The sequence below is a fragment of the Asterias amurensis genome, chromosome 4, assembly GCF_032118995.1.
Source record: "Asterias amurensis chromosome 4, ASM3211899v1".
Taxonomy (NCBI): domain Eukaryota; kingdom Metazoa; phylum Echinodermata; class Asteroidea; order Forcipulatida; family Asteriidae; genus Asterias; species Asterias amurensis.
In genome coordinates this window covers 8,041,635-8,063,175 of record NC_092651.1, presented here as the reverse complement: position 1 = coordinate 8,063,175, position 21,541 = coordinate 8,041,635, and the positions used below count along the sequence as shown (strand labels likewise).

Sequence of the window (21,541 nt, the reverse complement as noted above, 5' to 3'; positions counted from 1 at the left end):
GAAATAGCCAGGGGAAAACATAGACTGTATCCAGCCTCCAGCCGCGCGCGTCCCCCGCCCCATCCGCTACAAATACAGATCTCAATAGACAAAATCCGTGCGAAAATGCGTAATTAGTGTAGGGACTTGTAGCGAGTTTATACATTGGAGTAGTCTGGTGCTGCGTTTTTAGTAGTAAACAGCTCAACTACGTTTGATATGGTTACCATGCCACGTTCTCGACACATTTTTTGTTGCACAGAAGCAGCATTGTGAAAACTAGTGTGCGGGATCGTACGTTCCGAATTTTACCTCCGTATCAATTAAATGGGTGACAATGTTAACACTAAATAACATTTTCGAATAAATAATGTTATGAAATCAATGGAAAAGGGCACGACGGCCAAGTGGCCGTAAGGTACGTGATTTTTAAAAGGGCTTCACGGCAATTCGCTGGGGCATCGCGGCAATGGCCGCTGGTGGCCGCTGTAGAGGTCGATGCCTGTTTTTTGATCTTTGCATACATGTGCTCTTCTGCAACATTAACAGTTTTTAACGGAGGAGGTTGTGAACCAGGATCCGCTGTCATCATTTTTCTTTTAGGTGGAGGCCTCTTACTTGCTTGCTTCTGTTGTTTATGTGGTGGGTAAGCTGGAAAGATGGAGGGTACAGCAGACTCCTGATTCCATGTTGAATATTTTCTTGGTCATCTCTGGGATGATTACCTGTAAATGTAAACTTGGTTGTTTATAACATATTTTATAGGTTTTGAAAAAATATAGCAAATTCTTGCTTTCAATTGATTTATTTTTGTAAATCACAGTAGGAATGGCCAACAACACTTCTGTAGGGTCATTCCGAGTCAATTCAACCTTTGTAACATGACCGTCAAATCACGCTTTGTAACCTGATCAACATTCTGATGTGGATCTTGGACTCCCTAAAGAAACTCCAAGAACTTTTGACTAACCAGCATGACCTGCCGCATTCGAACGTCCATATCTCCGAAAGCAAATCAGATATACACTTAAAGACACTGGACACTATAAAGACTAGTCTTCACACTTGGTGTATCTCAACGTATGCATAAATCAGCAACCTGTGAAAATTTGAGCTCAATCGGTCGCAAAGTTGCGAGATATTAATGAAAAGAAAAAAACACTCTTGTAGCACCCTGGTCACACGAAGTTGTGTGCTTTCATATGCTTGATTTCTAGACCTCAAATTCAAAGTCTGAGGTCTCAAAATCAAATTCGTGGAATTGGTGGAAAATTACTTCTGTCTCGAAAACTACGTCACTTTAGGGGGAGCTGTTTCTCACAATGTTTTATACTATCAATTCTCCCCATTACTCGTAATCAAGAAAGGTTTTATGCTAATATATAATTTGAGTACTATTACCTATAGTGTACACTGCTTTTAAACATAATTTTAAAGCTCTTGAAATAGCCTTCATTTGTTAAAACAAAACCACAATTGTAACATGTGTTCTTTTTCATTGTAATATTTTAGTTTGGGGATAGTCAGATTCCAAAGCATGTTAAGTTGACAAGGAATGACCCTGTAAATTAAATAAGTACAAGTAAATACAAACCTCTCATGTAGTCATCCTTCTTGAAGTGCTCACTGCACAACCTGATTGCCGTCACCCACTTTAGTGAGTATAGCCTGCTTTCCAAGAGGAAATCTGAATTAAAAAGAAAATCCCATAATAAATTAACCATGTTTTAATGAAGGCAACTTATAATCCTGGGATAGATTGCATCTTACTGCAGGCATGAATTCCATAAACCCCTTTTGTGATTGGACATACAAATTTTGTGCTAAAAAACTAGTTGTCATTGATGAAATGGAATAATTTTACCCATTGTTGACGTCACATGTAATGTTGACGTCACGTGTATACCCACCTGGCAAGACCCAATTTTACTTAACTTGGAAGTTGGAGACAACATTCACGAAAAGTAGCACCCAGTCAGATCCTGAGATTGCAGATAGGTTTTTGGTCTAGAAAACGCTATTCAATTAAATTTGACAAAATCCTTTTTCAACAGTAACAGTACTCTCAGGAGAGCTTTCTTGTTTTATTTTATTTGTATGATGAGTATATGAACTCGGATAAATAAAAACAACCAACCAAGGCAGGATTTGTCAACATAATTTGTCTTTAGTCCTCCCCATATGCATGCATGGCCATGATTTCCGTGCGAAGGATCTACAGTGTACATGTTTATCTGTTTCTGTAGCCTACAACATTGTTCAGCACTTCAGAATCGATTTGAATAGAACTTGCCACTGCTTGCCATCAACAATTAAACTTAGCCCAAAACGTTAAGAATGTACCACATAGTTTATAACTCTAGTGAAAATATGTCATGTTTAACCATGGAGGAAGGACCCATCATCCGCGAACTTTCTCAACAAGAAAGTTACATAAAGTCATGATAGGCCTAGTACATTTTCATTACGGCAATTCTGTCCAGTTTTCGGACACGGGAAAAAAAACGTTCATATTTTATTCTTATTAAAATAAATTAGTGTGAAAAGTACCTTGAAATACTCACTTATTAAATGAGAGAACACCTCCCATGACTCGACGGTTGGTGCAGTCATAAGCTGCACAACTTTCAGGCATTTTACTAACGATTTGTTAGACTGTGCGGGAAAAATTAGTGGCTTTCCTACGTTCAATCAACGGTTTACATGCACAACAGATACGGGCAAAACACACGCGATTGAATTTTATGCCCGGTTTCCAAATGTCGACGCGACATCCTTGTCGGCACAGCATACAGCCGAGTGCGCCCTCTAGGTCTTATTATATGTTCTTACTAACAGAGGTCCATGGCCCATGGGTGACTTTCCCAGTAATATGCCGTATGGTTTTGTACACTTGGTAGTTGTTGTTTAAGTTCTGACCTTAGTGACATGATCCATGCATCACATTCAACAGCCTCCCGCTGTGTTCAAATCCATGACATAATTCATCTGGGAAGTCACCCGTGGATTACTGCAGCCAGGCAAGGGTCTTCCATGTTGAGTTTACTTTTATGATGAACTAACTGCATGATAAATACAGTTCTGAAAGTAGGGTTTCTAGTCTCACGTTGACATGCTGTAAAAGTAGTTTACTTGATACAATTTTCAAGCAAAATTTGAAGAAGAAAAAAAACGTCCTTGAACGAATGGGTACTGGAAGGATTTGAAACTTTGCATGGTTCCAATATTAAGGATGTAGAAATAGTAAGATTTGCGGTAACATCATGTAGGGCATAATGATAATCTCTAACATGAGTTGGGTGGTCCTGAAAAGAACCGGGTTTTTTTCAAACCCGACGGTTCGATCAGCATGCTCTGATCGTCTTCTGGAGAAATGGGTGTCTTCACACATTCCAAAGAGAAAGTTTTGAGCTAGTCAAAAGGTCAAAATCTATTGCCATTTTAGTTGAAGAACATCAATATTTACGAATAAATACAAAACATAATATTTTGTTGGATTCGATGTCATCGAAGGTTTTTTTTTGCCACACACTTTGATCTGATTTGTATCAATCTCTTTCATGCTGCCTCCATCTTGGTCTTGTTTCTCGTATCGAATAACAATAAGGAATGCTAATAATCATTTTGCAAATATGAACCAGACTATTTTGTTTTTCCAGCCTCGGTTTGATAAGATGGGAGAAATTCAAGATGGCCGCACCGTGATAAATGTCTATAGTGGCATTTGAGACCAGTTTATCTGAGAATAGAGACTTGTTAATATTTCCCAATTTTTCAAAAAAGACTCTTTTGTAAATTGGATGGATCACACAAGACAGTGAACTAGTCATTGAAGGCTCTTCTCCCGACTGTTTGAATATTTGAACGATGCACACGAGTGACTTTTAAGAAAAATGATCGGTCATGGTTTTGAACACAACAGGAGGTAGTTGAATCTGATACGTCTAAAGTCATCAAAAGATAATTATATATAAGTGTATAATGTTTCCAGCTGTGAAGACGCATTACACTTGCAACTGTCTAAACTGCTTAGCGTTGTTTGTGATACTATAGATTCAGAGAACTTAGTAATGAACTTAGCAGACATTTAAAAATGGATACACTGAGACCATTGTCAATACAGCATTGCAATGTACCGGTGTTTTTTTTTTTTTTTTTTTTTTTTGGGGGGGGGGGGGCTTGAGCCTATACACCCTCCAAGGTTGCCAAGTTGTTTGTTTGATATTGCTGGTCATTTGTTTATAAGCAATCTTTTAAACGAAACAATTTGAAGAACAAATAACGATCCACACGGGTGACATTCCAGACAATGACGTCATGGTTAAGAACACTGCGTGCGGTTGTTTAATGTAATGAAGGGATCATCGGAAGTCAGAAGTTCATATTTAACATACAATAACCATAGTGTACAAAAACCATGACGTCGTTTTACTGGAAAGTCAGCCATGGACCATGAAACCGTCAGTAACAAACTTTTCAGCAGTAAACTTGAGGGTGTGTATATACAAAACTTTGGCAGAAGTGTTTGTTATTTTGGGGTATTATAGTAGGTCCTCAAACAAATTCGGATTCTGTAGAAATTCCATCCATACATATTATATTGTGGGATGTAATCCTAAGCCCCTTCACACGTGAGCAATTTAGCAAGTGTCCCTTGCTAAATTGTAGCATGGTTATACAAATTACAAAATGTATCTCAAGTGAAAGGACAACAATTTCTGCTACCGTCCAAGTTCTCTTGCAAAATCTTGTAACATTGCAAACATTGCTACATTTTACAACCATGCTAAAATGTAGCAAGGGACCCTATATAAATTGCTGTCGTTTGAATTACTGTCAATGACTAGACTATTAACTGACATCACCAACTGCCAGTACTTCTCACGAACTGGACTACAGTGTGAATAACCACGAGGTAGACCAGATGCATGGTGTACTTAAAGAAAGTTAAGGTTTGTGGAAATAAAATGCTTGTTTTCATAACAGAGCACTCTCCAAAATGACTAAATCCAAACGTTAAAAAACGATGGTGGCTTTGAAGGGACATCAGACAAAACATACTTTTATAATGGTGCAAACTTGTTCACAGTAACGGATCCCTCTGAAGTAACGTCGTTTTGTAAGTTTCCATACTAACGTCAACCTGTCTTCATTAAAAACATCAACAGTCATCAAAATAGAAAATATACGAATGTATAATGTTTCCATGTCATCTAGAAACATTATACACTTGTACACTTCTCTTTTCCGGATGTAAAGAAACATTATTCTTGCAACTGTCTCAACTGTTTAGAGTTGTCTGTGATCCGATATATATTCAAATACATTCTAAACTCTAATTCAAACAGACATGGACCCCATACAATCGCTTAGCTATGCCCGAAATGACATTAGATATAGGTGGGTTCTTGCTGCGGTGAATGTGAACAATTTGCACAACGGGGTGCATCTATAGCCCTTTTCACACTACAGGTATTTCCCGGGAAATGTTAGTCGATCTGTTCACACTAATAACATTTTCCCGGGAAATAATTTACCCAGTTAAGGGGTAGGGTTAAAGGAGTTAACCCCGGGGAAAAACGTTTTTCCCGGGAAAAGCAGCTAGTGAGAACGAAAGCGGGTTTAACTTACCCCACCTTTTACTTCCACTGTGTTGAGACGTCGTTAACCTCGAAAGGTCACAGACGTCAAAAATAGCGCGCCAAATAATTCGTGTGGTAACAATAGCCCTTTTTTTTGTTTTCTCCTTCTGAAAGTGTTTACGTTTAGGTACGAAAATAAAAGTGAATTACATCTGTAATTTACAAATTAATATATTAATTTAAAAAATTGACCACGTGAATGGAATAGGAATACAGTAAATAGTTGGCGTGAACAAGCTTCCTTTTCGTACACACGCCATGTGTGTATGGTATATCTTATTTACATGTACTTGGCCGTTGGTGGACTTTTGTTGTCCAGAGTTCTTCGATCGACATTGCTGTCTTCCACCTGACAGTAAATATTTTAGTTCAATTTGTTGCTCAATTTCTTACGATGGGTAGAAGTGACCGATGGAGTGATGATAACACTTTGAAACTAGTTGCCTACAAGAAACGGGAAAGTTTTCTCAAAATTGGCTGATGACTGCCTGCGTGAAGCTGGATATGAACGGACCCCTGCCCATTGCAGATAAAAACTGAAAACCTTGGGAAAAAAGACTATAGGTCGGTAGGATAATAGTTTTGTTTTTCAGAGCCTAAAAGTTTTCGAAAACAAAAACATTTTTTTTATACATGTAAAGGTCTTTATGAAGCCATGAAAAAATGCTAGCCAATATAGGGTTAAAGCCTATTCAGTGTTCTTTCTCTGTACAAAGGGAAAACAGCACTGTTGATGTTGGGAAGGGAAGATTGCTTCTTTTTCTTTCTACTGCTATTGTCAGATTGTGCAAAATCGACCATGCGGTGTTTTTTCTATAAAACCTTTAATTACCTTGACCCTAACATCATGGACATTATTATGCAATCTTCGAAAATGCCATTCAGAAAATTACTAGGCCTTACCCCAGGGTTGATTCCCTTAACCCTGCCCCTGAGCAGGGTTGATTATTTCCCGGGAAAACGTCATTTCCCGGGAAATAACTATAGTGTGAACAGGCAAAAATTTAGATGAATGCCAACACAAAACCTCTGGGTAAAACGCGGACACAAACGTCCATTCAATTACAGTTCTCATAAGAAAAAAAGCTTTCGCAGAGTAGAGAGCTCCCTTTCGCATTTTCTAATAGCAACTTGCTCCCACCAGTGGCCGCTCTTCTTGGTAGACCAGATTGACCTTTGACCAATACTTCCAGCAAGTGCCACGAAACCCGTCAACCGCACGACAAATTCCATCCGATTGTTATACCGATGTCTTTAAAACACTGTCACAGCAATCGTCTTCTCCTGACATGCCGTCAGCGACGTCTTCCCCGAACTGCAAGACTTCTTCTCCGCCGTAATCACATAAATATTGGTATAACAACACGCAAATACACACGTGCAGCCATTTTGGGTCGCATGTGGCAAGGATTTTGCAGCCGGCCGTGTGGCATTGTGGGAACGGACCTCCGTCAACAAACATTGGTAACTTCCGCATGGGCTGACCTGTTTACCACATTTCCTGGGGTTTGATCGTAAGTGTGAAACGACCGTGCATATTCCTGGGGAAAAGTACTCCCGGGAGTTACCAAATTGGGATAGTGAGAACGGTTGCTGGGGTGGCGGTGGGGTTGTTTCCCGGGAGTTTATTTCCCGGGAAATGGCTCTGTAGTGTGAAAAGGCGCTATTATGTTATGTTTGAATGTTTGTTTCATCAGTTCCCTTTGCTTCTCTCACTGTTTTCTCTTCTTCATGCAAAACAATGTCTGTCCAACCCACCCCAACTGGGCCCAATTTCATAAAGCTGCTTAGCACAACAATTTGCTTGGCATGAAATTTCTTCCTTGATAAAATTTACCAACTAAATTTTCACGTGATTTTCAGGTTAAAAGCAAACAACAACAGCTGAATACCAGTAACAAGCAATTATGCAACAATGGGAAATTTGGTTGGAAATCCTGTTTTAATCAAGAAAGAAATTTCATGCTAAGCAAGTTTTTGTGCTTAGCAGCTTTATGAAATTGGGCCCAGATCATCGAACCGACGGTCTGCTACAGTCATCAGAACATAAAAACAGGTTCCTAGAAACTGTTGTGCTGTGTCACGTCGCTTGAAACTTTTAGCAAGTGTCAGCATAATATCAGGTTCCACTCACCCGATGCGCTAACAGTCCTCCATGCGGGAATGTAGTTACTTATTGGAGGTACCCTATTGGTTATTTCAATGCTGACACCAAAGCTATATAAGCAAGCTGCAACAAGTTACTGATTCAGTGAGCCTGGTGCTGGAACAAGTTTGCCTGACTGAGTGGTGTTGTTCTTCCAATAAGTAACTAAGAAGTATTGGGTGTTATTGTCATGTTTGTTTTTGTAGGATGTCGAGGCCTCTTGGTCTTATCTATTGCTGTAGCTTGCTGTTTGGCTGATGAAGGATTGTCAGAAGACGAATCATACTCGTCATTGTCATCAGGTAAACATCATAATTGTGTTATGAATCTAGCATAAAGATAAGATAACAACATAGTACTATTTATCACGCTGTCACCATCTTGGTCATGTTCCCTGTTTCCATAACAGTAATGAATGCTCCATTGCGTAAACATAGCACCAGACTATTATTTCGTCCAGCCTCAGTTTGGTATACAATTATTTGGAATGATGTAAAATTAAGATGGCCACACCGTGATAAAAGTCTATATGACGTTTTAGGCCCTACCCCTTTGGGTCACAACGTATAGGGGCAACATGACGTCGGCAAAGGTCGGGAAATGTTTTCAGCGGTTCGGTTTTCGTTGGGCCCGATATTCTGACATCTTATTTAAAAAAAAGGCTACTGCCGACTACCAGAGTGTCCAACTGGTACAGTAGCCAAGAACATACTTCATTCTTTGATAACGATTAAAGTTTCCAGGTACAAACTAATCAAATAACCGAATGCCGAATAGCAAGTACTGTATAATACGAGTACTTTACATAAGTAAAAATACTTCAAAGTGAGATATTAACACAATACTTATTTTATTATATACATGAATATACTTTTAAAACTGATTTGTATAGGACAATGTGTGGTTGTTATGAGAACTATGACTTCATTGAAGGGAAGGTATACATTTGATAATCACTCTTAATATTAATTGCAATAAGAACTTATTAGTTAGAAATCTACAGCAGCTTTCGATAGTATAAACCAATTTGAGAAACATTTCACTTTGAAGTAATGTGGTCAGTTTTAACCCTAACCCTAACCCTAACCACCCTAACATTTGAATCTGAGAAGCGTTCCTACGCGGAAATTTTTCTCAGATTCTGATATATTCCTATTCCAGATTTTCGGCGCGACCACGTTTTGAAATTTTCAAATGTTAGTTTGTTGAATATTAATATACATTATTTTAAAGACACTGGGCTCTATTGGTAACTCAATCGGTCGTCAAAGTTGCGAGATAACAATGAAAGGAAAAAACACCCTTGTCACACGAAGTTGTGTGCTTTCCGATGCTTGATTTCGAAACCTCAAACTCCAAATCTGAGGTCTCGAAAACAAATTCGTGGAAATTACTTCTTTCTTGAAAACTACTCCACTTTAGAGGGAGCCGTTTCTCACAATGTTTTATACTACCAACCTCTCCCCATTACTCGTTACCAAGTAGGGTTTTATGCTAATAACTATTTTTCGGAATTACCAACAGTGTCCACTGCCTTTAAAGAAACACTTTGCCTTGTAGACAACTTCATTTTTTAAGAATAAAGCATACTGGGCTCGTCTTCAGAAGAAAAGAGAATTTTTCTTCCGAAGACGAGCAGAGTAAACTGTTCGAAACGTCGAGACCAAAATCGGCTCTATTCAGAGCCAACACTCCCTCAAGCTTACATGGTTGTACCAGCAGTTTTACTCATATTTATAGCTAATTCTTCTCTATTTTACACCATGCAAAGCTTCAAACATCTTTATATTGTTTCCATTTGCCAACTATGGGTTAAAGCAGAGACCCTGAATTAGGGATTTTGTTTGAATAATTTTTATTCGTGGTGTAATGATAAAACTTTTGACACAACAAAACCACCTCGAAGCTTTGATGAATAGTCTTTGTATGTATCTTTTCTTAACATTTTTGTAGGTGTCCTTAATTATCTTCCATGTTTTGCAAAGCTCCCTGGTGACCGCTCTTACGAACTTTACATGCATGGTGTTTTTTTGAGGCCAAATGACTGCACAGTCTGCACCTGCGATAATTCCACTTTGAGTTGCCAGATTGAGTCATGTCCACAAGAACTACCCTGCGATCCCAGCAGTAGAACGAAACTTGATGGGGAATGCTGCAAGACGTGTCCTAAAAGTAAGTCAATGTTAATAGCCTAGTTTCGAAAGCCCTTTTCCCACTACGGAGCCATTTCCCGGGAAATGGTAGACGGAACAAATGAACGCTATCGGGTTTTGATGGCTCTTTGAAGAAAACGATTGCTTCTAAGGCTTTTTCTGGAATTTCAAGTGAAGTGGGTGAGAGCTGTCGTAACTAATAAATGTGATTTTATTTAAAAGGAGAGATTTATATAAATCACCCGGTACAGCCTGCTGAATACCGATAACTTTGTTGGCATGTTTGAATACTCTACCCAATTAAACATTATCTTGAGCCCTCATGTTCCCATTAACACAAGTTAAACAGAACTTTGGTGTACAGATTTGTAGTACAATATTGTAAAATAGCACGATCACTATTTAGAGAGTAAAATAAGCGTTGTTGTAGCTTGTTTTAGGAACACGTTGCTTTGGATCGGTCGATTTGGTCTTTGATCAAAAGTGTGTGAAACCGTTTGTCATTTTGTGAAGCCAAAATTTTGACTCCATAAAATAACCGACCTTGTTTCTTCGCGACATGAAAGGAAAACCGTGCAATTTCGAGGCATGTTTGTGTGGATCATATTCTACTTTAAAGGAACACGTTGCCTTGGATCGGTCGAGTTGGTCTTTGAAAAGCGTATGTAATCAATTGTTATAGAATGCATATGATTAGAGAGATATTTTAAAAGTAGAATATAATGATCCACACAAGTATCACTCTAAATTGCGTGGTTTTCCTTTTATCTCGTCGACAAACACGGTCGGCCATTTATGGGAGTCAAAATGTTGACTCCCATAAATGGCCGACTGTGTTAGTTCGCAAAGTAAAAGGAAAACCACGCAATTTCGAGGCAAATGTGTGTGGATCATTGTATTCTATACTTTTTAAACATCTTTCTAACCATATATATTTTATAACAAACGGTTACAAATGCTTTTCAAAGACCAACTCGACTGATCCAAGGCAACGTGTTCCTTTAAATCCGAACCATTTGCATTTCACAACAAACGGTTACAAACGCTTTTCAAAGACCAACTCGAACGATCCAAGGTAACGTGTTCCTTTAAAATCACGTTTGCTATCCATAAAGCCCACAGCGGTTGTATCATCTGCATATTTTATGAAATCATATGGTATTTAGTACAAAAGAGGTGACATGACACACCCCTGGGGGGCTCCCGTATGCGTATTTTTTTTCCTAGGACGAACGTGGGCAATTTACATAAATGAGCGTACTATACATTTTCCCATGCACATGCGTACTTCGACGTAATAATAGTTGTGGAAATACACTCATGCATATTATTAAACATGTACACATACACGCATACACGCGTTCATGTTACATGTACAATGTACATCATATTTAGTACCATGTACCATGTAAAACTGCGTATTTGTACAACTCTACCTTTTGTCCATAAAATGCGTCGCGCTTGCTTTCACCGCCAAGTCTTGATTGCCCGATAAAATACGTTTGGATATGGTTGGGAGGGGGAGGGAGGGTAATTATGAAAATAGACAGACGGTCATAATGAACGGTTGTGGTCGCTAATTTTTTTTTTTAATGAAATTTAATAGTACACTGCATTACAAACAGCACATATGCATCTGGAGCACACACAATTATGCAACCACAATAGTGTGTTTTTTTCAAAGGTTTGTTATCTTATGCAAGTTGGGATACATCAAGTGAAAAAACTGTCCTCGACAATAATTACCAAATCAAGTGAAAATACTGGTCTTCAACAATAATTACCAAATGTGCCCAGTTTAAAAATAGACCATATATCTCCATGGTGAGACAATGGAGGAGGAGGTAGACTGGTTCATCACAACCTGTACACCATTGTGTGAAGCGTAGTAGTAGAAGAAAAGCAGGTTGTGTGGTTCCCCTTTATTTACCACAACTATTTTCATTCCACATACCACCACCAGTGGCCCAAGGTCCCTTGCGGTCACCACTAAAGCTCGTGCATGCGCGAGAGTGTTTTTCGGGCAAAAACACACCCATTTTATGTTAATTGCCCACGTATGTCCTAGGAAAAAAGTACGCCTCCCGTATTGGTGTACTGAATGGATGAAATGGTGGAGTTAATTTTGACCTGCTGGCATCGATTTAACAGAAAGATATAGATCCATGGGATATTGTAGGATTGACATTTAAGTTATAATTAATGTTGTAATTAATGTTGTAATAAGCAGATGTGGCTGGATGGTATTGAAAGCACTGTACAAACTCACATTGGATGTCCAATGTCGAAATAGGAAAGTTGCCATTTGCTGTCAGACTCATATCGAATGTCTAATAACGAAATAGCAAAGTTGACATTTGCTGTACAAACTCATATTGAATGTCCAATAACGAAATAGCAAAGTTGACATTTGCTGTACAAACTCATATTGAATATCCAATAACGAAATAGCAAAGTTGACATTTGCTGCTGAAAACCATATTGAATGTCCAATATCGAAATAGCAAAGTTGACATTTGCTGTACAAACTCATATTGAATGTCCAATAACGAAATAGCAAAGTTTACATTTGCTGCAGAAAATCATATTGAATGTCCAATATCGAAATAGCAAAGTTGACATTTGCTGTACAAACTCATATTGAATGTCCAATAACGAAATAGCAAAGTTGACATTTGCTGCAGAAAATCACATTGAATGTCCAATAACGAAATAGCAAAGTTGACATTTGCTGCAGAAAATCATACTGATTGTCCAATATCGAAATAGCAAAGTTGACATTTGCTGTACAAACTCATATTGAATGTCCAATATCGAAATAGCAAAGTTGACATTTGCTGCACAAAATCATATTGAATGTCCAACATCGAAATAGCAAAGTTGGCATTTGCTGTACAAACTTATATTGAATGTACAACATCGAAATAGCAAAGTTGACATTTGCTGCACAAATACATATTGAATGTCCAATATCGAAAGTTGACATTTGCTGTACAAACTTATATTGAATGTCCAACATCGAAATAGCAAAGTTGACCAACATCGAAATAGCAAAGTTGACATTCGCTGTACAAACCGATGGGGATGTCCAATATCGAAATAGCAAAGTTGACATTTGCTGTACAAACTCATATTGAATGTCCAATATCGAAATAGCAAAGTTGATATTTGCTGAACAAACTCATATTGAATGTCCAATATCGAAATAGCAAAGTTGACATTTGCTGTACAAACTCATATTGAATGTCCAATATCGAAATAGCAAAGTTGACATTTGCTGCACAAAATCATATTGAATGTCCAATATCGAAATAGCAAAGTTGACATTTGCTGTACAAACTCATATTGAATGTCCAACATCGAAATAGCAAAGTTGACATTTGCTGCACAAAATCATATTGAATGTCCAATATCGAAATAGGAAAGTTGACATTTGCTGTACAAACTCATATTGAATGTCCAACATCGAAAAAGTTGACATTTGCTGCACAAAATCATATTGAATGTCCAATATCGAAATAGCAAAGTTGACATTTGCTGTACAAACTTATATTGAATGTCCAACATCGAAATAGCAAAGTTGACCAACATCGAAATAGCAAAGTTGACCAACATCGAAATAGCAAAGTTGACATTCGCTGTACAAACCGATGGAGATGCCCAACATCGAAACAGCAAAGTTGACATTCGCTGTACAAACCGATGGGGATGCCCAATGTCGAAACAGCAAAGTTGACATTCGCTGTACAAACCGATGGGGATGTCCAATGATGAATTACCATGTATGTCTTACTTTTCAGAGTGTATTTTTATAAACAAACTGTTGACACCTCAAAAACAACCTCATAGTAGTACAAAGCTTTGTTGAATTGAGTTTTTCGTTTAACCTTTCTTTTGTAGATGTGGTCCCACGTGAGCTTTCCTGTATGTACGATGACCAAATTATACGTCATGGTGAGCGAAAGGTGGCGCTGAATGACTGTTCGTACTGCGACTGTGATAATTCCACTTTGAGTTGTCAGTATCTTACATGTCCACCACTTGTTTGCAGACAAAGAATCAGAATTGAAGGGGAATGCTGCAAGATTTGCGGCTACAGTAAGTCATACCTAACATTTAAGCAGATTAACATCAAACTTACACGGTCTACTAATGATGATGATAGTTGAAAACATCCGTTGAGATATTTCTGCCTGAAATGTCATAATAATTCGATGAGAAATAAATAGTTGAACCTTGCGTTTGAAGTTTATCGCTCAGTGAACGTTTTATTCATTTTTTTTACCAATGTCATGCAAAGTGTGTAATCGGTTTTCACTATTTTCTCGTGACCCAGATGGCCGATCGATCTCAAAGTTTTGTTAGCAAAACCAATTCTGTAATGTTCCTTAAAAAGGCGCTTTATCTAATGACATTCTTTACTATACAAAGAATGGCCGTGCTTACAATTGAATGCTTTGGAACGCTACACTGCAGTGATAACGAAAACGATAACGAACACACCAGACAGAGAACGCATTCTATTGGTTGAATTACTCCACGCAGACTACGCCCACGCTCATTCAACCAATAGAATGTATTCTCTTTGCGTCGTGATCGTTGTCGTTTTTGTAACCTTGGGGCGGGGTGGGGGAGGACGGATGCCCCGGATTCTTTTAATTTCTTTTTAACAAAAAGAAAAATTTCCGCCCCAAAACGGAACGTTTAAAAAAAGCAACAAATGCATCGAGGCAGCTGCCAGATCAATTAACCCTAACCGGGTCCCAACAAGTGAATCAAAATTACGCAGAATATTAGTCAGAATCTCTTCTTTTTTACCATTTTCCTGTCAGTCTGACCTCAAAATAATCTCTTCTGACCCGAGTTTTTTATTTTATATAAAAAGCCATTAAAAGTGGGTCAAAATGATGCATAATCCTGTAGTCTTTATTTAAACCAGTTTCTTGGTTAACCAGACCCAGAAGTGGATCAGTAATCTGACCCGTGTGTTTTTAAGAGCGTTGAGAAGAGGAACTAAAACATAATTTACATTCCTAATACCATACAGATGTTAGTGTGAATGAGATTAATCCAGAGGTGCCACAAGCTTCCATAAAACAAGGCAAAGCAAATGAGATTGCTCTGCAGCTGAAAGTGAAGTATTCGGAGGCAATTCCATGGTATAAACACGATCGAGGGGTGTGGACAGTGAGGGTGTGGATGTCTAGCAGTGAAAACGGGCAGAACGAGCTGTCTGGCACCGTCATGCAGAAAGCTTTGCCTGAAAGAGAATGGCCTTCTTCGGAAATGGAGGGTAAAGTCGTCTTCAACGACGTCAGCTATGGCTTTGACTTGACCGGCCATACCTGTCAAGATGCTAAATTCATCTGTGCCCAGTTCATCAACCCCAAAAAGGAACGGAACGTATATTATTCCCTGGTCTTCATCTCTCCGCTGTACGGGGAACTCTTGACAAGCTGTGTTGAAAATACAAACTGCCGAGGTTAGCTTGGACATCACCACTGCTAAGGTTAGTTTTCATTCTTTTTTATAAACTGAGCATAATCAGAAAATAACTATCTAGGGAGGAGATGACCAATTCATAAAGGCCCTTATAATGGAAAAAAAACTTGTCCAATATAGTCTTGCAATCTAAAGACCTTACGAAAGTAAAAGTCTGAACCCATCACCCCTCCTACTAAAGGACTCACAAAAGAAACCTCTCTGTAGCCTGAACATCTGACGTCACACTTCGAGGCTCGTGAATAACGCCAGAGACCGGCCGGCCTCCAGCCGGCGTGCGTCTGTACATTCACCTTTGACCTAAATTCATTTCACATAAAGGGTGCGTTCGTTTAGCTTCCCTAGGTCGACCCCCATGTGTGGCGGGTTTTTTCCAGGACAAACGTGGGTAATTATCTGCACACGTTCGTCCTGGAAAAAGAAAACGCCACACACCGGGGTCGACCCGGGGAAGCTAAACGAACGCACCCAAATATCTTTGATCAAATTCTGCACAAACTTTACAATATTGCAAGTACATGCACATGCATGTACTGTGTACAATACACATACGTGGACACACATGCAGACGACCGAAAGTAACCTTTCCATTTCTGTGTTTCGATTGGTCGTCCGAGGTAACCTCAGACCCAATCAAAACCAACCAAGGTGCGGTAGCTTTTGGTCACTGCATTTATCGAATGGTCATATTATCCAATGAAAACACTGGACCTAGCAGCATGGTAGCAGGTACCTGTCTTTATTCGCAAGGATAAAACTCTCTGGGGAAGCACGTCGTGTACTTTTAAAACCATTTTAGGACGCTAGGTGGCAGCAGACTTACCATGTAAATCCGTTGTTTCCTTTAACGTGCGCATGCTCAGAACTACAACAGTGAAAATTTACCGTGTAAGTCTGCTGCCACGTAGCGTTCCAAGGTCTCCCATTGCTAATGTACCCCCTTCCATTTCCATTGCATTTAACACTGTTCAAAGAATCGATCACCATGGTGTTTAATAGTAGCCAAGGGCCCTTATAACTGGAACCAATGGTTATTTATTCAATTGTTAAAAAGCAGAATGTTGTATTTCTTTTCTCTTTACACAGCATCACCACTGATCTCCAACTTGGAAACAGAAACAGTTCAACTGCAGGTGGAGTTCAACTTTCCATAAACAAAACGCGCTGGTTGGCAAGGACGACTGCATACCATTAAACCAAATCCAACATTTTCTGTAAGCTTCCAAGTCAATTAAAATACATTCCATAACTGGTTGTTTTGTTTTGTTTCCAACATGTTGTTATTACTTTGTAAACAAACTGGATTTGTTTTGCATTGATGGCTTTGTATTGATTGCAAAAACTCGAGCTGTGACGTTGCATTAGAAAGGTCTATGAATGCCTCAAAGTTTTAAGCGTTATTATCATGCAAAAACTTGAAAAAGTGACAAACAATTTGCAGCTCTAATTTCCATTTAGGAAACTCAGGTTTATTATGACCAGCAGGCAAACAAAGTATATGATGATTAGCAGTTTCAGATGTTGAATTTTCTATAGTGCTGTGCAGAGGACGTTAACATCAAAATATTGTATTTCTAGTGTGCTTTGCTAATTGCTGAAAGATAATCAAATAAACCGATGACCTGAACATTCAATGGAGTTTATATAACATTTATAGTTAATGTGAGTGATCCTGGATTAAAGGGTCCAGTAACTTTTGTAGGAAAAAAAAAACCAATGTCACAGATTTGAACTCACACGGTTTGAAAATAATGATAGTAGAAAGCTTCCCTGAAAATATTGCTTGCTGAGGGGCTGTAGTTTTTAAAAGTGAGTAAAACAGGGTCATGAACATAATTTTCGTCTCAGTGATCATGAGACGAAAACTATTTTAGCATGAAATAAACGTTTTCGTGACATTGTTTTATTAATTTCCCCAAAACTACAGCACCTCAACAAGTAATATTTCAAGGTACGCTTTCTACTGTCATTATCTTCAAATGGTGGAAGTTTAATGTAAATCTGTGGACATTCTGTTTTGTGTTACAAAAAGTACCCGAATCCTTTAAGTATCACACATCACTACACTCTAAAAACATCTGGGTCAAATTGGCCCAGATCCAGACAATTTGATCAAATTTGAGTCAAATTCAAAACACCCCATGAGAGTATCATCTATCTCGGTAATTGTACAATGTAATTTGTTGTAGTCACAACTTTGTATGGCAATCCATTGTGCTGACTTTCGGCCTATATAATGATCGTATTATGTGATGTGCTGTTATTATGTGCTGTTGCTATTAAAACAAGTACTGCATGAATTGTATCCTTTAAATTGAAAATGTTGTCGTGTTGTTGTATTGTTTCAAGTAGATGACCGCCCCGCCCACCCCACCATACCCCACAAGAACCTACCACAGGCCCATCATGTTCAAGGGCACTGGACACTATTGGTATCACTTAAACTAACTGTTAGCATAAAAACCTACTTGGTAACATGCAATGGAGAGCTGTTGATGGTAAACAACATTGTGAAAAACTGCTCCCTCTGAAGGAACATAGTTTTCGATTAGAAGGAATTTTCCACGAATTTGATTTCGAGACCCCAAATTTAGATTTCGAGGTCCCGAAATCAAGCATCTGAAAGCACACAAGTTTGTGTGCCAGGGGTGTTTTTTATTCCATTGTTAGCGCTCTGTTAGCGCCCTCTTTTGAACCCTCCTCCTCCAGCCCATGTTCCCACATGGGGGCTGGGGGCGAAATCCCCGGCGGACAGATTTCCCCCTGCACACTTGTTATTCACTTATGCCATTTAAGACTCTCACATATCAGTCATTGACACAGTCCCTTCATATCAAAGAGACTGGGCGGTTTTAGTATTTGCTCATTAATTGTTATTGACATGACCGATTCGTAATACTTTGAGACTTGCTCCTTTTTTTCGCTTAAAGGAACACTGCCTTGGATCGGACGAGTTGGTCTTCAAAAAGCGTTTGAGGCGTTTGTTATGAAATGCATATGGTTAGAAAGATGTTTTAAAAGTGATCCACACAAGTATCACTAAACATTGTACGGTTTTTGTTTTACCTCGTCGAATAACACGGTCGGCCATTTATTGGAGTCAAAACAATTCTCTGTATTCTACTTTCACAACATCTTTCTAACCATACCGATTTTAAAACAAACGGTTACAGAACGCTTTTCAAAGACCAACTCGACCGATCCAAGGCAACGTGTTCCTTTAAAAACGACGTCACCATGTTGTAAAGCTCGCCCGGGGATCTTCCAGCCTCGGTTTGGTAAGATTGATATCAATGGGGAAAATTCAAGATGGCTAGACCATCATAGAGGTCTATAGTGGCATTTGAGACAAGTTTATCTGAGAATAGAGACTTGTAAATATTACTGAATTTCTCAAAAAGGACTCTATTTTATATGGGATGGATAACAGTGAACTATGGGGGGTCAGCTGAATGTTTTCTTCGGTCGCTTTGATGTTGCTGAATTTAGCGATTTAAATACTGACATCTGCAGAACTTTGGAATCCAATGCAAGCACAGAAAACGCAATCCAACTCAGCTTGCAAACCGTTGAGAACGCATTAAAGAAATTTAAAGCCAACAAAGCAAAGGGCCCGGATGGGATCTCGGGAAAGACTCTAAAAATGTGCTACAAAGAACTGTCACCTGTTTTTCGAGAAATGTTTCAATGATCACTTGATGCTCACCACGTTCCCAAACTATGGAAATCGTCAAATGTTGTCCCCATTCCAAAAATAGCCAAACCTTCAGCCTGGAATGAGTATCGGCCAGTAGCTCTTACCGCCATTGTAATGAAATGTTTTGAGAGCATTGTGAAAGAACTTCTCCTGACACATACCAAGATCTTTGCCGATCCTTGCCAGTTTGCATATTGTACAAAGCGAGGGGTGGATGACGCTGTAACAACACTATTACAAAATATCCAGTGTCATCTTGATCAACCTAAAACTTACGTTAGAACACTATTTTTTTATTTCTCATCTGCCTTCAATACACTACAACCGCATAAGTTGGTTCAGAAGCTACAGAACATGCACGTCAATCCACACTTGTGCCTGTGGATCAGTGACTTCATAAGAGCTAGACCCCAACGTGTAAAGATCAGAACTTCTTTCTCTGACTTGATCTTCACAAATACTGGAGCGCCACAGGGTTGTGTACTATCACCAGTCCTCTTTACTTTATACACCAGTGACTTTAATAGTAACAGTGAATCTTGCTCTCTTGTAAAGTACGCCGATGACACTTCCTTGACTGGTCTGATCCTCAAAAACAATGAGACTAATTATAGGCTTGAAATAGAGCGCTTTGTCCAGTGGTGTGATGACAACTTTCTCACTTTGAATATAACCCAAACCAAAGAACTTGTTTTTGATTTTCGTAAGATCCGTCAAGGTATTCATACGGTTTGTATAAAGAATGACGAAGTAGAAATCGTCAGTGAATATAAATATCTTGGAACAATTATAGATAACAAACTGGATTGGAACAAAAATACTCAAAAAATGTGTGCCAAGGCAAATCAGAGGCTTTATTTTCTAAGGAAATTACGATCTTTCAATGTCCGTGATTCAATTTTACACCTGTTTTACCAGAGTATTATTCAGTCAGTCATTACTTTTAGCTGTATTGTTTGGTATAATTATCTAACTGTGAAAAATCAGAAGAAAATTGATCGTATCACCAAGGTTGCCAGCAAGATAATAGGTTTCGAAGTAAAACCCATGAGAGAAATCCTAGACAAACAGTATTTAAATAAACTGAAAGTTATAACCCAGGCAAACTCACCCACTTCACTCATTCATTCACATTCTCCCATCAGGAAGGTACCGTTCTCTCTCTACTCGCACAAACCGGTTCAGACTATCTTTTTTACCCAGTGCTATTCATCTTTTTAACTCATTTTTTATAAGGTAACTTTAGTTGTTGCTTTCCATTTTAATCAGTGATGGTGAGTTTTTGATAACGTTTCTCTCTTTTTAAAATTTGAAATAGCCTATTTATTGCTTAACTAAATTTTTGTAATTAATTTCTGTATTTTTAAAATGTAATGTTTGTTTGTCTTTCTATAAGTATCTAACTTGAATCTTTTTAGTGCACACAGGGAAAACAATTTTCACTTTTTACTTGTAATTTGTGATGAAATAAATAAATTGAATTGAATTGAATTGAATTGAAACCTCTCCCCTGACTGTATGAATAATGAACGATACACACGGGTGACTTTCAAGAAAAATGATCGGTCATGGTTTTGAACACAACAGGAGGTAGTTGAATCTGATACGTCTAAAGTCATCAAAAGATAATTATATATAAGTGTATAATGTTTCCAGATGTGAAGACGCATATTACACTTGCAACTGTCTAAACTGCTTAGCGTTGTTTCTGATACGACAGATTCAGAGAACTTGGTAATGAACTTGGCAGACATTTAAAAATGGATACACTGAGACCATTGTCAATACAGCATTGCAATGTACCGGTGTGGTTTTTTTTGTTTTGTTTTTTTTGTTTTGTTTTTTTTTTTGGGGGGGGGGCTTGAGCCTATACACCCTCCAAGGTTGTCAAGTTGCTTGTTTGATATTGCTGGTCATTTGTTTATAAGCAATCTTTTAAACCAAACAATTTGAAGAACAAATAACGATCCACACGGGTGACATTCCAGACAATGACGTCATGGTTTAGAACACTGCGTGCGGTTGTTTAATGTAATGAAGGGATCATCGGAAGTCAGAAGTTCATATTTAACATACAATAACCATAGTGTACAAAAACCATGACGTCGTTTTACTGGAAAGTCAGCCATGGACCATGAAACCGTCAGTAACAAACTTTTCAGCAGTAAACTTGAGGGTGTATATATACAAAACTTTGGCAGAAGTGTTTGTTATTTTGGGGTATTATAGTAGGTCCTACAAACAAAGTCGGATTCTGTAGAAATTCCATCCATACACATTATATGATGGGAAGCCCCTTCACACGAGAGCAATTTAGCAAGTGTCCCTTGCTAAATTGTAGTATGGTTTTTGTGGTCATACTTTGTCTACATGTAATTTGTATCCTTTTGCACGAAATGGTAGCTAAAATATCACTTTATTA

General features: G+C 38.5%; 1 protein-coding gene and 1 long non-coding RNA gene across 2 annotated transcripts; one reads left to right on the top strand and one right to left on the bottom strand.

Moving 5' to 3' along the window:
* Positions 1-369: 369 nt before the first annotated feature.
* On the bottom strand, positions 370-2,739 carry LOC139936135 (uncharacterized). Its single transcript, XR_011785909.1, has 3 exons — positions 2,544-2,739; positions 1,574-1,666; positions 370-704 (listed from the first exon to the last, which is right to left on the bottom strand). It is a non-coding gene; the product is annotated as an uncharacterized lncRNA (long non-coding RNA).
* Positions 2,740-7,849: 5,110 nt separating this feature from the next.
* On the top strand, positions 7,850-17,733 carry LOC139936607 (uncharacterized). Its single transcript, XM_071931449.1, has 5 exons — positions 7,850-8,069; positions 9,721-9,939; positions 13,821-14,018; positions 14,968-15,429; positions 16,509-17,733. Exons 1-4 carry the CDS (start codon positions 7,958-7,960, stop codon positions 15,405-15,407), a joined length of 969 nt encoding a protein of 322 aa, XP_071787550.1. The 5' UTR covers positions 7,850-7,957; the 3' UTR covers positions 15,408-15,429; positions 16,509-17,733.
* Positions 17,734-21,541: the final 3,808 nt, after the last annotated feature.

What these genes read in the sequence shown, in the direction of transcription:
- LOC139936607 (XM_071931449.1), top strand. Translation starts at nt 7,958, where the DNA reads ATGTTTGTTTTTGTAGGATGTCGAGGCCTCTTGGTCTTATCTATTGCT. An exon ending in ATACTCGTCATTGTCATCAG is followed by an intron (nt 8,070 to 9,720) that starts GTAAACATCATA and finishes ACATTTTTGTAG; the next exon opens with GTGTCCTTAATTATCTTCCA. An exon ending in CTGCAAGACGTGTCCTAAAA is followed by an intron (nt 9,940 to 13,820) that starts GTAAGTCAATGT and finishes TTTCTTTTGTAG; the next exon opens with ATGTGGTCCCACGTGAGCTT.